Source organism: Lampetra planeri, chromosome 61 (assembly GCF_965212315.1).
Source record: "Lampetra planeri chromosome 61, kcLamPlan1.2.h2, whole genome shotgun sequence".
NCBI classification, from domain to species: domain Eukaryota; kingdom Metazoa; phylum Chordata; class Hyperoartia; order Petromyzontiformes; family Petromyzontidae; genus Lampetra; species Lampetra planeri.
This window is the reverse complement of record NC_136167.1, coordinates 50,506-64,731: the sequence shown is the minus strand read 5'-3', so window position 1 is coordinate 64,731 and position 14,226 is coordinate 50,506. Positions and strand designations below refer to the sequence as shown.

General features: G+C 55.1%; 1 protein-coding gene across 1 annotated transcript in view; it reads right to left on the bottom strand.

Moving 5' to 3' along the window:
• Positions 1 to 14,226, bottom strand: part of LOC144736569 (pre-B-cell leukemia transcription factor 1-like) — a 63,005-nt gene that overhangs the window by 4,003 nt on the left and 44,776 nt on the right. The window contains exons 5-8 of the mRNA XM_078619124.1: positions 13,578 to 13,707; positions 11,754 to 11,916; positions 2,799 to 2,911; positions 910 to 996 (exon numbers count right to left, since the gene is read on the bottom strand). Coding sequence (XP_078475250.1) covers positions 910 to 996; positions 2,799 to 2,911; positions 11,754 to 11,916; positions 13,578 to 13,707 — 493 coding nt within the window. The remainder of the gene's footprint in view (positions 1 to 909; positions 997 to 2,798; positions 2,912 to 11,753; positions 11,917 to 13,577; positions 13,708 to 14,226) is intronic.

The following is a 14,226-nucleotide window of genomic DNA, read 5'->3' as shown; positions in this document are numbered from 1 at the left end:
TGCGACGGCGACGATCCAATCCTCCGTGCCTGCGCACGAGCCGATTCCATCGCTCCATCTCTCTCTCCGCTGGAGGACGCGGTCGGGGAAAATGACGTCGTCGTCGTCGTCATCGGTACCGAGGCCACGCGGTTGGGGCGTGCGTCACGGTCCGGCGCCGGCTAGCGGAGCTCGCAGATGCCTTCGGAGCGAGGCGGGGTGAACTTTGGGCACGTTTCCGGCATTTAGAGAACGGACCGCGTCTGGCAGAGCAGATGCCGGGGAAGTCACGGGCTGCTCTCTGCTGTATGCCCCACAGCGTCGTCACTGGGAGACACCTCGGAGGTCACGCTGCGATATCCGAAGGGCCGTTCTCCAACAACACGGAGGAGGAGGAGGGAGAGAGGGAGGATATTTCCGAAGGGGATTCCCCCCGCCCACTCTGGTCTCGTGACGACGTCATAATGACGTCGCCGTGACGACAATGACGTGACGTCGCCACGACGACGACGCCGTCGTGACGTCGCCGTGACGACACCGCCTTGACAAAGCCATGACGACAAAGGCGTGACGTCGACGCCGTGGCGACGCAGTGATGACGACGTAATGACGACGACCCCATGACAACGATGTGACGATGCGGTGACGACGCTATGACAACGCCGTGATGACGACACCGTGATGACGACACCGTGACGTCACCGTGACGACGCTATGACGACACCGTGATGACGACACCGTGATGACGACACCGTGACGACGCTATGACAACGCCGTGACGACACCATGACGACACTATGACGACACCGTGACGTCGCCGTGACGACGACACCGTGACGTCGCCGTGACGACGACACCGTGACGACGCCGCCGGTGGCAGTAAAACTTGACGGGGGGCGTCGGGTGACCGCGGCACGGCCGGCGACTTACGGTGAGAGGTTGTGGACTGTACATGTGGCGCGCCCCCACGGGGTCACTGTATCCGACGGTCTGATTGATATGGCGAAGGGAAGCTACCTGCACGACGGGAGACACACGGAAACACACGCATGACAGTCGACACACGGAACACACGCACACGCATGAAAGCAGACACACCGAACACACGCACACGCACGCACACACATGACGACAGCAGACACACCGAACATACACAGACACGCACGCACACGTGTTCAGTTTCATCATGACAACGAAGATGGCGACGGTGGGATGGGTGGGTTGAGGTGGTGCTGATTAAGCTGCCGGCATGCGCGGCTGAAACGTCGGACATCGGCGAGGAGCGACACGCGGTCCCAAAACGCGTCGGCAGGGCCACGAATGTAAAATCCGCAAAAAGAAACACAAGGCCGGGCGGGAGGGCTCTGAGATGTTAAACCAAAGAGTCAGGGTCAGGATCTAACCCACGACCTCCTTGCACACCAGGCGTGGGAGAGTTCCCAATCGGACGATTCGTTCGTGTCGCGATGCCGATAGCAGCCGTCACTGCGACACTTGGGTGAGGGGATGGTGGTGGTGGTGGCGGGAAATATGACGGTGACAGTTTTTTGTTTTTAAAGATGGATATCTCCGTGCAGAATGCTCAGGGATGCACGCGGTGTATTTTATCCCACCCCTCCCCCCTCGTTCCACTGGAACACCGCAGCCGTGCCAGCGCTGACGCCTACACAGCACAGGTGGATTGGTGGTTTGCCGAGCCGGGTCGTGACCGCACAAGACGGGTGGGGGTTGTGGTGGCGTTTGTAGCCTGGCTTGGGAGGCCAATCAGGGCCTCTGGTGGGGGGTGAATGGGAATCAGAGTGTTGATTTCAGGATCAGGATATTGTATTTATTCTGGAGGAATCCGATGAGCTATGAAGCTCCAGCAGCAACGACGCGTCGGTAGCGTCACGTCGGTCGGTGCCGATGCCGTGGGGACGCGGTATTACCACAGCGGCGTCTATGCAGTGGATGGAAAAAAAACGTGCTGGCTCGGCACGGTTCTGGCACGGCTCAGTTGTGTCAGTGGGAAAATAAAAAAAACCCGTGCTGGTTCGGCACGGCTCGATTGTGTCAGTGGAAAGGAAAATGAAAAACCCGTGCTGGCTCGGCACGGCTCGGTTGTGTCAGTGGGAAAAGATACACCCGTGCTGCCTTGGCATGGCTGGATTGTGTCAGTGGAAAGGAAATAAAAACACACCGTGATGGCTTGGCACGGCTCGGTTGTGTCAGTGGAAATTAAAGGAAAAAGAAAAACCCATGCTGGCTTTGCAGGGCACGGTTGTGTCAGTGGAAAGGAAATAAAAAAACGTGCTGGCTTGTCACGGCTCGGTTGTGTCAGTGGAAAAAGAAAAACCCGTGCTGCCTCGGCACGGCTCGATTGTGTCAGTGGAAAGGAAAGGAAAACGAAAAACCCGTGCTGGCTCGGCACGGCTCGGTGGTGTCAGTGGAAAAAGAAAAAAACCTGTGCTGGTTCGGCACGGCTCGATTGTGTCAGTGGAAAGGAAAGGAAAACGAAAAACACGTGCTGGCTCGGCACGGCTTGGTTATGTCAGTGGAAAAAGAAAAACCCGTGCTGGCTCGGCAAAGCTCGGTGGTGTCAGTGGAAAAAGAAAAACCCGTGCTGCCTCGGCACGGCTCGATTGTGTCAGTGGAAAGGAAAACGAAAAACACGTGCTGGCTCGGCACGGCTCGGTGGTGTCAGTGGAAAAAGAAAAACCCGTGCTGGCTCGGCACGGCTCGATTGTGTCAGTGGAAAAATAAAAACACGTGCTGGCTCGGCACGGCTCGGTGGTGTCAGTGGAAAAAGAAAAAGGCACCGTATATCGTGACATCCCTACCTGTGATTGCACATGGCTCCCAACCTGTGAGGAGGAGAAGCTTTCGCCATTGAGACTCTGCATCATGAACAAGTCTCCTGCATTAGGCAAGCTAAAGGGTACGACGGAGGAACCTGAAAACAAGATAATCCTGCCTGAGCGTTAGGCTTTAACGGGAGGAGGTTCACGTGACGCGAGGTGGTTTAGTGTCGCGAAGGCGCCACCTGCGGAGAGACGGACAGGGGACGACGGGGCCGACACTCAGATCCAGGAGACCCAGAGAGGACTCTGATGGTTTCAACTCTCAACCCGTGACCTCCTTGCTTCCCGCCGAACGTAGGATCGCAGAGCTCGGGCGATTGTTGGCAGCGCTCGATCGGGCGGACGTTTCCCACCCCTCGGACTTGTGGCTCATGCCCATCGAGCAAAAACTGCGGTCATCGCGCGGCGCTTTTAGATGCGCTTCTGTGGCCGTCTGAAACGTTCTTCCTACCGATGTTCGGAAGCCGCTGGGAGCTGTGGTGCAGTTCAACATCAGCTAAGTAAGTCTGTGCAGGGTCTCTTTGTGACTCTGTGCATCTCTATGTAACGCTACGGGTCGCTGTGTAACTCGATGAATTTCGAACTCTCTGTAACCGCAACGTCCTGTTGCTGGACTCGTCAAGGAGTTCAAAACCATCGTCACGCGACACTCCACGTCGAACAAAAACGGCGGTCACCGCATCATCGCGTGGCGCTTTCAGATGCGCTTCTGTGGCCGTCTGGAACGCTTTCCCTTCCGATATTAGGACGCAACTACATTTCTTTAGAACTGCTTGTTGGTTTAACGCGTAGGAGGCTTTCGCGACCAATAGCATCCATGATGCAGGCTTTTTTGGGTTAGATCGCGTAAATATATAATTGTGTCGTTAAACCCGCCACCACCCGACACAGCCAATTAACCTCTTACTAATTGGCTGCCACCACCCAACACAGCCAATTAATTCTAGATTTGAAGATTTCGTGACTCCAAGGATTCATATACTTAGGTTTTTTCGGTAAAGTCACGTAGGTAAAAAATACTTTTATTAATTTTAATTTTTTTACCTACCTGACTTTACCGAAAAAACCTAAGAATATACAGGCAATGAACCTTACTAATTGGCTGCGTCGGATGGTGGCGGGTTTAACGACACATTTATATATTCACGCGATCTAAACCAAAAAAACCTCTGTTTTGGAGAACTGTTTGTTGTTGCTGTTTTTAGTTTGGCGGCGGCGATACAGGAGGCCGTGGCGCCTTTAAACGTTTCTTTTATTTTTCAAGTTTTGATTCGAGTGACTTGCTGAGCTTACCGACGCAGCAATTTGCCACCCCCTGTCGCGTTGCGTTTCTTTTATGGTCGTTTGCCATCGTCTGTCCCTCGTCACCGCTAGCCCCACCACCTTACTGGAAATCTCTTACAACAACAACAACAACATATAAAAAGAGAGCTGTGTAGTTCGCCGGATTTTACCGCTCTAAATCGAGATTCCGATTCTGATTCAGGTCGTTTCTGACAAAAGGTCTCCATAGCTCAGTGGTGGGCCTTACACCTGGTGTAAATAAAAAAAGAGAGTGTCGTTTTTAGTGGACGACAACGCCGAGGTCACTGCGGCCCGGGGTTCTGCAGGGGCGAGTCTCCATCAGCATCGCGACTTTACGCCGGAGTTACGTTCGTATCGGATGGTCTCTGTGCGAGTTACCGTGACCCCCACGTTACAGACAGACAGACAGAGCCAATGCGTTAACCCCTTGGTCAATGAGTCTGGTGTTATGCAGGGTGAGTCCATACGACTTTACCCTAGAGCAGGGGTGGGGAACGTCCGGCCCGCGGGTCCGTACAAGGCCCGTGAAATCATTTGGTCTTGGCCCTGCCAAGGCAACCGCAGGCGGGACTCGAAATTCAATAAATCTAGGCGCAAACCTGGAAAAGCAGTTGCGAGTAGCAGCAGCAACATCATCAACACCAGCTAACATCACACGCCTCGCCGAAGAGAAGCAGTTCCAGCTCATCGCATTAGGGGGCGAGTTAATTAAAAGTTTGACCAAATATAGCGGGCTAATTTTTAAGTTGATCATTTTGTATGGCCCGCGAAATGATGTTTTAAATATCCAAATGGCCCTTGGCAGAATAAAGGTTCCCACCCCTGTCCTAGAGTCTCACTCATATCGGATCGACCTCCCCCACGTTACGCACGGACGGACAGACGACAGCTCTAGCGGATCGATGCTTTGAAAACAACTTGGTTTAGGAGGGGTGGGGGTGGGTGGTCTCCTGGATCTAAGTTTCGAGAGGCAGTGCCAGCTTCATGCAGAACGCAGGACAACAGAGGTTGGGACAAAGGGCATTGAAACATTCAGCGTGGATTCTTAGGACAGCTCCTGCTGAGGTGGCTAGGAGATGTTAACTACCTCGCCTGGTGTACAGGAAGTCGTGGGTTCGATCCCGACCCTGAGGCCTGCTGCTGTATATTTGGAGTTTGCGTGTCTCTCTCTCATCATCATCATCACGGTGGCTAGGAAATGTTAACTACCTCGCCTGGTGTGCAGGAGGTCGTGGGTTCGATCCCGACCCTGACACCTGCTGCTGTATATTTGGAGTTTGCGTGTCTCTTTCTCTCTGTCTCCCCGCGGTCGCGTGGATTTTTTTATCCGGGGTCCTCCGGTTTTTTCTCCCCCTCAACATTTAGAATCGTATTTGTGGCTGCCGCTATACATTTCCCGCTGCGTACATTACCCGCCAAAATAAAATTAAAACGCACGCGGATTTTTTTTACACCTCGACTCCAGCGGGTCCATTCGAGCCAATGGCGTTACGTCGCCGGTGGAAATTCCACGTTCCCATGGCGGCGGGCGAGGGGGTAAGGACATCCATCGGCGGGCCACATGATCGCCCTTTGTGCATCAGTCTCTTGCTCCGACACCGGTCGTGAGACAAGGCCATGATTCAGGTGTCGAGGAGCTTGCGTGCATTGTTATCAGAGCACGTAAGTCCGCGTGTTTTGCCACGAGCGTGTGTGCTTAATGCAGCCTTGATGGGTGGTGATGATGATGATGCCTTCCAATACGTGTCTGTTTGTTGTTTGAAGATCTTAACACTGCCCCGTATTGGTTTAACACATAGCAGGCCAGAATTATCCATAACAGAGGTTTTTGTTGGGGTTAGATCGCGTGAATGTATGAATGTTGTGTCGTTAAACCCTCCACCACCCGACACGTAAACAGAACGTGGCAAATTCGTAACCAGTATAGCACACACACACACCGGTTGTGCGTTGGAGAGTAAATCCCAGAGGTGGGACAAAGTCATTGTTATGCAAGTCCAAGTCGAGTCGCAAGTCATCAAATTCATGACTCGAGTCTGACTCGAGTCCAAGTCACATGACTCGAGTCCACATCTCATAGGTGGGACAAAGTCATTGTTATGCAAGTCCAAGTCGAGTCGCAAGTCATCAAATTCATGACTCGAGTCTGACTCGAGTCCAAGTCACATGACTCGAGTCCACATCTCAGAGGTGGGACAAAGTCATTGTTATGCAAGTCCAAGTCGAGTCGCAAGTCATCAAATTCATGACTCGAGTCTGACTCGAGTCCAAGTCACATGACTCGAGTCCACATCTCAGAGGTGGGACAAAGTCATTGTTATGCAAGTCCAAGTCGAGTCGCAAGTCATCAAATTCATGACTCGAGTCTGACTCGAGTCCAAGTCACATGACTCGAGTCCACATCTCATAGGTGGGACAAAGTCATTGTTATGCAAGTCCAAGTCGAGTCGCAAGTCATCAAATTCATGACTCGAGTCTGACTCGAGTCCAAGTCACATGACTCGAGTCCACACCTCTGGTAAATCCACAACATTTACAATCGCGGATTTACCATTGTGGATATACTCTGCAACCCAGCGGTGTTGCTGTACTGTACTAGTGACGAATTGGCCACGTTCTGTTCACGTGACACTAAGCCTCACTAATTGGCTGTGTCGGGTGGTGGTGGTGGTGGCGCGTTTATTGACGCAGCATTTATATTTACCCGATCTAACCCAAACAAACTTCTATTATGGACTTCCTGTTTGATCGCGCCGGGGAATTGGTAAATTAAGCCTACGTTTATGTACACCTCTTTTAGCCCCGCCCCCCTCCCAATACGTTCCATTCATTGGCTACCACGTTCTGATACGCCCCCCCCTCCTCCCCCTTAACTTGTATTTAAGAACTTGCATCTTGGAATCCCTGCCTCACTTGATACAGAAAATCTGGCTGTGACGGTCCCACCTGATGACGGAGACTTGTGTTGCCTCCGAAACGTCGTGATTTTTTATTATTTTATTTTTTATTAATTTAAATTTCAATTTTTTTTACCCACATGACTTTACCGAAAAAACTAAGAGTATGAATCCTTGCAGTCACGAAAGCTTCAAATCTAGAATTAAGCCTATTGTCTATTTATATTTTGTCATCATTATCATCATCATGGTTTGAGACGCATCATAAGCAGAATACCGCGATTGTGCTAAGAATCCAGGTCTGAATTCGTTTTTTTGCAAATGGATTTTAACCGCGTGCGGACAGAAACACACAGCAAAAGCAAACTGGGCATGCCAAGCAAGTTAAGTGAGCCTCGCAGAATTAAGCATGACAATCATATTCTTCTCACGCCGGGTTAGGAGATGCATTTGCAGAACAGTTGCTCATGAAGCGAGTGGGTTTTTCTGCTGATTTCAGTTTGGGTGTGCACACTCAAACACCTACACGCGCACACATACAGACACACCGATACACACACATATACTTAACAACAACAACCGCCATTCGCCACTAAGTGGCGGTGACGTCGCCACGACGCTTGTGCCAGGCTATGTGCACCTTGAGGCCACGTGAAGTGTCGAACGCCCGCTGGCAGGAGGTCACGGGGCAGACCCAGCAGGTGCCACGGGTCGACTGACCGAGATGACCGAGATGACTGGCTGATGCACCACCTGTGCCCCCTACTGTACCAACTTGCTGTGCTTTAGCCACCCGGCGCTCCGCTCGTTGTTGTGAGCATCGCTCATCCGCCCTCTGTTGTTGTTGGAGGGCGACTGCCTCCAACTGCCCAGTAGCGTCCTTCACGAGCCTCCTCCACAGAGGCCGATCTTGACATCGCTGGTACCAGTCATTGGCAAGTCCACTCAGCTCCACGTCCTCCTGTACCACATCACTCCATCTCTTCTCTAGCACGTGCCGCGCCCGTTTAGCCCCATCCATCCAGCCAAACAAAAGCTGTTTAGGCATGCGGTGGCTGGGCATGCGGGCTACATGACCGAGCCAACGCAGCCTTGCCTGCCGGAGGAGCTTACCGATGGGACTTTGTCCAGATCTTTCGAGGATTTGTAAGCTCCTCACACAATCCAGCCTGGTTAATTCCGAGATGGATCGTAGGCATTCTAGATTTGAAGCTTTCGTAGGCAGGCCAGCCTAAATGTTTCTAACTGGCGAAGATGTTCTATTATGCGGGTTCACGTTTTGCAAGCGTAGAGAAGGGAGGGGATGACCATGGCCGAGAAGACCTGAAGATTTGTGCGGAGCAACAGACCAGGTAGCTTACACACAACGTTACACAACCGATGAAAAGATATTGCCACTCGACTGATTCGGAGTGAGACCTCTGCTGTTAAAATGGAGTCGGTCATGAGCACATTGCCCAGGTATGGGAAACTCTCCACTCTCTCCACAACTGCCCCATCACCAATTGGAAGTTGTGGGGGTGGAGTGTCCGATGGCACAGAATACCCAGGCAGGTGCTTAGTTTTGGTGGGGGTGATGGTATGGCCCCACCTTTTAGTGGCACGCTCCAGTTTCAGCAGCAGCGTCTCCAACTCCTCCTCTGAATGAGCAGCTATTACCAGATCATCGGCATACATGACGTGGTTGACCAATAGGGAGCCATCCCTTGACCACACCCGGCATCGATCAGCCTCCCATCATATCTGTACCAAATGGAAATTCCTCCGGTACAGCTACTGAAGGCTTCACAAACTACGTGGTCGAAATAGATGTTAAACAATGTTGGAGCCAGAGGACATCCCTGTCGCACCCAAAGGTGTACAGGGAATGGCTCTGACTCCCGGCCACGTAGTTTTACCCGGGCCTGCTCAGCATCATGAAGGTCCTTAATGAGCGTTAGCCTGTCCTCCCGGGGCCTACGGCACAAGCTTGTTAATTACATTTTGTGTTCGTGGTTTAGTGGTAATTTATTGAAGGTGGAGGGATTACCAGCCCCTCGCACCCATCCAGAGCTCCTATTTAGCCGCTGTGGTGGTCACAGACGCCACGAGGGGAAAGGCCAATCGGAATTGGCCCTCCCCCCCTCAGCACTGTCCACGACAGCGTTGCCCGTCCGGCACCACACCTACACACACATACAAAGATACAAAGATCCCCCGTATAGCCTTAACAGACTGTAGGGGCAAGTGCTGTTAGCGAGCACCTATGAAGGCCGGAACGGTACACGAGGGGGTGGGTGGCCAGCACCACGCCCGACCGCCTTTGTCTCCCCAGTGGCGATGTTTACACACCGCACCAGGTACTCATTTCAGGCTGAGTCGAACTAGGGGAGGCCCAGGACCGGTTCAGATAATCGTCACTGGTGTTAGCAGTGAGCGGGAATCGAACCCGGGTCTCCAGGTTCATAGCGCAGCGTAGCGCTAACCGCTACACCACCGCTCCCCACACACATACAGACATACCGACACACTGACACACACACACGCCCCCCTCTAACAGAAGAATCTCACTTTTTTTTTTTAACCAAATTGACCAAACGGTTGCGAACTTGCAGGGATGTCACGATACCGCGTGCTGGGACACCGACATCTCAACCAGCTCCGTGGTTGCTCGTGGCGGTGGTGGCGATGTTTCGTGGTGGTGGCGGGTGGCGGTGGTGCAGCGGTGGTGGCGATGTTTCGTGGTGGTGGCGGTGGTGCAGCGGTGGTGGCGATGTTTCGTGGTGGTGGCGGTGGTGCAGCGGTGGTGGCGATGTTTCGTGGTGGTGGCGGGTGGCGGTGGTGCAGCGGTGGTGGCGATGTTTCGTGGTGGTGGCGGTGGTGCAGCGGTGGTGGCGATGTTTCGTGGTGGTGGCGGGTGGCGGTGGTGCAGCGGTGGTGGCGATGTTTCGTGGTGGTGGCGGTGGTGCTGGCCGGGGCGGTGGCGGTGGTGCAGCGGTGGTGCAGCGGTTAGCGCCACGCCGCGCTACGAACCTGGCGGCACGGGTTCGATTCCCGCTCACGGCCAACACCACGTGACGATTATCTGAACCGGTCCTGGACCTCCCCTAGGATCGACTCAGCCGCGAATGAGTAAGCCGGTGCTGCGCTTAAGGAGACAAAGGCGGCCGGGCGTGGTGCTGGCCACCCACTCCCTCGTGTGCCGTTCCGGCCTTCATCGGTGCTGCTGCTACTCGCTACTGACAGCACTTGGCCCCAACAGTCTGTTCAGGCTACTGACAGCACTTGGCCCCAACAGTCTGTTCAGGCTACTGACAGCACTTGGCCCCAACAGTCTGTTCAGGCTACTGACAGCACTAGGCCCAACAGTCTGTTCAGGCTACTGACAGCACTTGGCCCCAACAGTCTGTTCAGGCTACTGACAGCACTTGGCCCCAACAGTCTGTTCAGGCTACTGACAGCACTTGGCCCCAACAGTTTGTTCAGGCTACTGACAGCACTTGGCCCCAACAGTCTGTTCAGGCTACTGACAGCACTTGGCCCCAACAGTCTGTTCAGGCTACTGACAGCACTTGGCCCCAACAGTCTGTTCAGGCTACTGACAGCACTAGGCCCCAACAGTCTGTTCAGGCTACTGACAGCACTTGGCCCCAACAGTCTGTTCAGGCTACTGACAGCACTTGGCCCCAACAGTCTGTTCAGGCTACTGACAGCACTTGGCCCCAACAGTCTGTTCAGGCTACTGACAGCACTTGGCCCCAACAGTCTGTTCAGGCTACTGACAGCACTAGGCCCCAACAGTCTGTTCAGGCTACTGACAGCACTTGGCCCTAACGGTCTGTTCAGGCTACTGACAGCACTAGGCCCCAACAGTCTGTTCAGGCTACTGACGCGCACTAGGCCCCAACAGTCTGTTCAGGCTACTGACAGCACTAGGCCCCAACAGTCTGTTCAGGCTATTGACAGCACTTGGCCCCAACAGTCAGTTCAGGCTACTGACAGCACTTGGCCCCAACAGTCTGTTCAAGCTACTGACAGCACCTGGCCCCAACAGTCTGTTCAGGCTACTGACAGCACTAGGCCCCAACAGTCTGTTCAGGCTACTGACAGCACTTGGCCCTAACAGTCTGTTCAGGCTACTGACAGCACTAGGCCCCAACAGTCTGTTCAGGCTACTGACAGCACTAGGCCCCAACAGTTTGTTCAGGCTACTGACAGCACTAGGCCCCAACAGTCTGTTCAGGCTACTGACAGCACTTGGCCCTAACAGTCTGTTCAGGCTACTGACAGCACTAGGCCCCAACAGTCTGTTCAGGCTACTGACAGCACTAGGCCCCAACAGTTTGTTCAGGCTACTGACAGCACTAGGCCCCAACAGTCTGTTCAGGCTACGTGGCGGATTTGTGTCTTTGGTGTTTGCCGGCCGAAGTTGGGGTGTGGTGGGCGATGTGGCTGGGCTGCCGTGCCGGTGATGGTTGCGGTGGTGACGGTTGCGATGGTGGCTGTGGCGGTGGCCGCTTTTACCGGCCGACGCGGCGTGCCGTCGATGTTTGCGGTGGTGATCGTGGTTGCGACGGCAGCGGGTGGCGGTGGCCGCGTTTACCGGCCGACGCGGCGTGCCGTCGATGTTTGCGGTGGTGATCGTGGTTGCGACGGCGGCGGTGGCGGTGGCCGCGTTTACCGGCCGACGCGGCGTGCCGTCGATGTTTGCGGTGGTGATCGTGGTTGCGACGGTGGCGGTGGCCGCGTTTACCGGCCGACGTGGGCGTGGTGGGCGAGGTGGCAGGGCTGCCGTGCTGCCCGGCGGCGCTGGTGGCCGACACGGCCGTCTTGGCCGCGTACAGGTTCGCCTCCTCCTGGAACTTGCCGATGTTCTTCTTGTACCGGATCCGCTTGTTGCCGAACCAGTTGGACACCTGCGCGCACAGTGACGGCCGTAGCCACGGTGACCGCCGTGGCCACGGTGACCGCCGTGGCCACGGTGACCGCCGTAACCACGGTGACCGCCGTAGTCACGATGACCGCCGTAGCCACGGTGACCGCCGTAGCCACGGTGACCGCCGTAGCCACGGTGACCGCCGTAGCCACGGTGACCACCGTAACCACGGTGACCATCGTAACGACAGTAACCAATGTAACCACGGCGACCATCATACCCATGGTGACCACCGTAACCACGGCGACCATCATACCCATGGTGACCACCGTAACCACGGCGACCACCGTAACCACGGTGACCACCATAGCCACGATGACCACCGTAACGACAGTGACCACCGTAACGACGGTGACCAGCGTAACGACGGTGACCACCATAGCCACGGTGACCACCGTAACCATGGTGACCACTGAACCCCCGGTGACGACTGTAACCACAGTGACCACCGTGCCCTAGCGAGGGAGAAATCTGCATCGCTGTGTCACAGGCCTGGAGAGAGCCACCACCACCACCACCAATGTCACCACCGCCACCACCAACGCAACCACTACAGCCATCCTGGTGGGATGCGGTGGTGGTGGCGGTAGAGAAACAGTCACTCTCAGAGCCTGCACATCATCGTCATCGTCGTCGTCATCGTCGTCGTCGTTGTCGTCATCGTCGTTATTGTCATCATCATCATCATCCTCATCATCGTCATCATCATCATCCTCATCATCATCGTCGTCATCATCATCGTCATCATCGTCGTCGTCGTCGTCGTCATCGTCGTCGTTATTGTCATCATCGTCGTCACCTTCATCATCGTCGTTATCGTCATCCTCATCATCATCGTTGTCATCGTCGTCATCATCATCAGCGTCACCATCGCCATCATCATCATCGTTATCGTCATCATCATCATCCTCATCATCAGCGTCACCATCGTCATCATCATCGTCGTTATCGTCATCATCATCATCGTCATCATCGTCGTTATCGTCATCGTCATCATCGGCATCATCATCATCGTCGCCATCGTCGTTATCATCATCCTCATCATCATCGATGTTATCGTCGTCGTCATCCTCATCATCATCATCGTCGTCGTCGCCATCATCATGGTCATCATTAATCATCATCGGCATCATCGTCGTCGTCGTTATCGTCGTCATCATCGTCATCACGACATCATCCTCATCGTCATCATCGTCGTCATCATCACGACATCATCGTCGTCGTCGTCATCGTCGTCATCATCGTCGTCATCATCGTCATCATCATCATCGTCATCATCATCATCGTCATCATCATCATCACGACATCATCCTCATCGTCATCATCGTCGTCATCATCACGACATCATCGTCGTCGTCGTCATCGTCGGTCATCATCGTCATCATCATCGTCATCATCGTCGTTATCATCGTCGTCATCGTCATCATAACCATCGTCGTCGTCATCATCGTCGTCATCGTCATCATCATCATCCTCATCATCATCGTCGTCGTCGTCGTCATCATCGTCGTTATCGTCATCCTCATCATCGGCGTCACTTCGTCGTCATCATCGTCGTCATCATCACGACATCATCGGTGGTGGCGGGCGGTAGCGGGTAGCGGGCGGCGGCGGCGGCGGCGGCATCGGCCGCCTCCACACCTGCGACACAGCGATGCAGCACTTCTTGGCCAACTCCTCCTTGGCCTCCTCGCTGGGGTAGGGGTTGCTGAGGTGCGAGTAGAAGTACTCGTTCAGAATCTCCGTCGCCTGCTTGCTGAAGTTGCGGACGCTTCCTCCTGCGGTGACGCGGACACACGGGGAGGGGGGGCGGGGAGGGGGGGGGGGAGAGAGAGGGGGGGAGGGGGGAGGGAGGGAGGGAGGGAGGGGGGGAGGGAGGGGGGGAGAGGGTGGGAGGGGAGGGGGGGGAGGGTGGGGGAGAAGGAGAGGGGGGGGGGAGGGGAGGGGGGGGAAGGGAGGGGGGGGAGATGGGAGAGGGGGGGAGGGGGGAGGGGGGGAGGGGAGGGGGGAGGGGGGGAGGGGGAGGGGGGGAGGGGGGAGGGGGTGGGGGGGAGGGGAGGGGGAGGGGGGGGGGGAGGGGGTGGGGGGGGGGGGGAGGGGGGGGAGGGGGGAGGGGGGAGGGAGGGGGGGAGGGAGGGAGGGAGGGAGGGGGGGAGGGGGAGACGGGGGGAGACGGGGGGGAGGGGTGAGCAGGCGTGGTGTCCATGCTGCATCACGCGGCACCTCTCACGTGATCAGTGCCGGAGTCATCAATCCTCTCTTCCTACCTGGCTCCGCTACCCCCCCCACC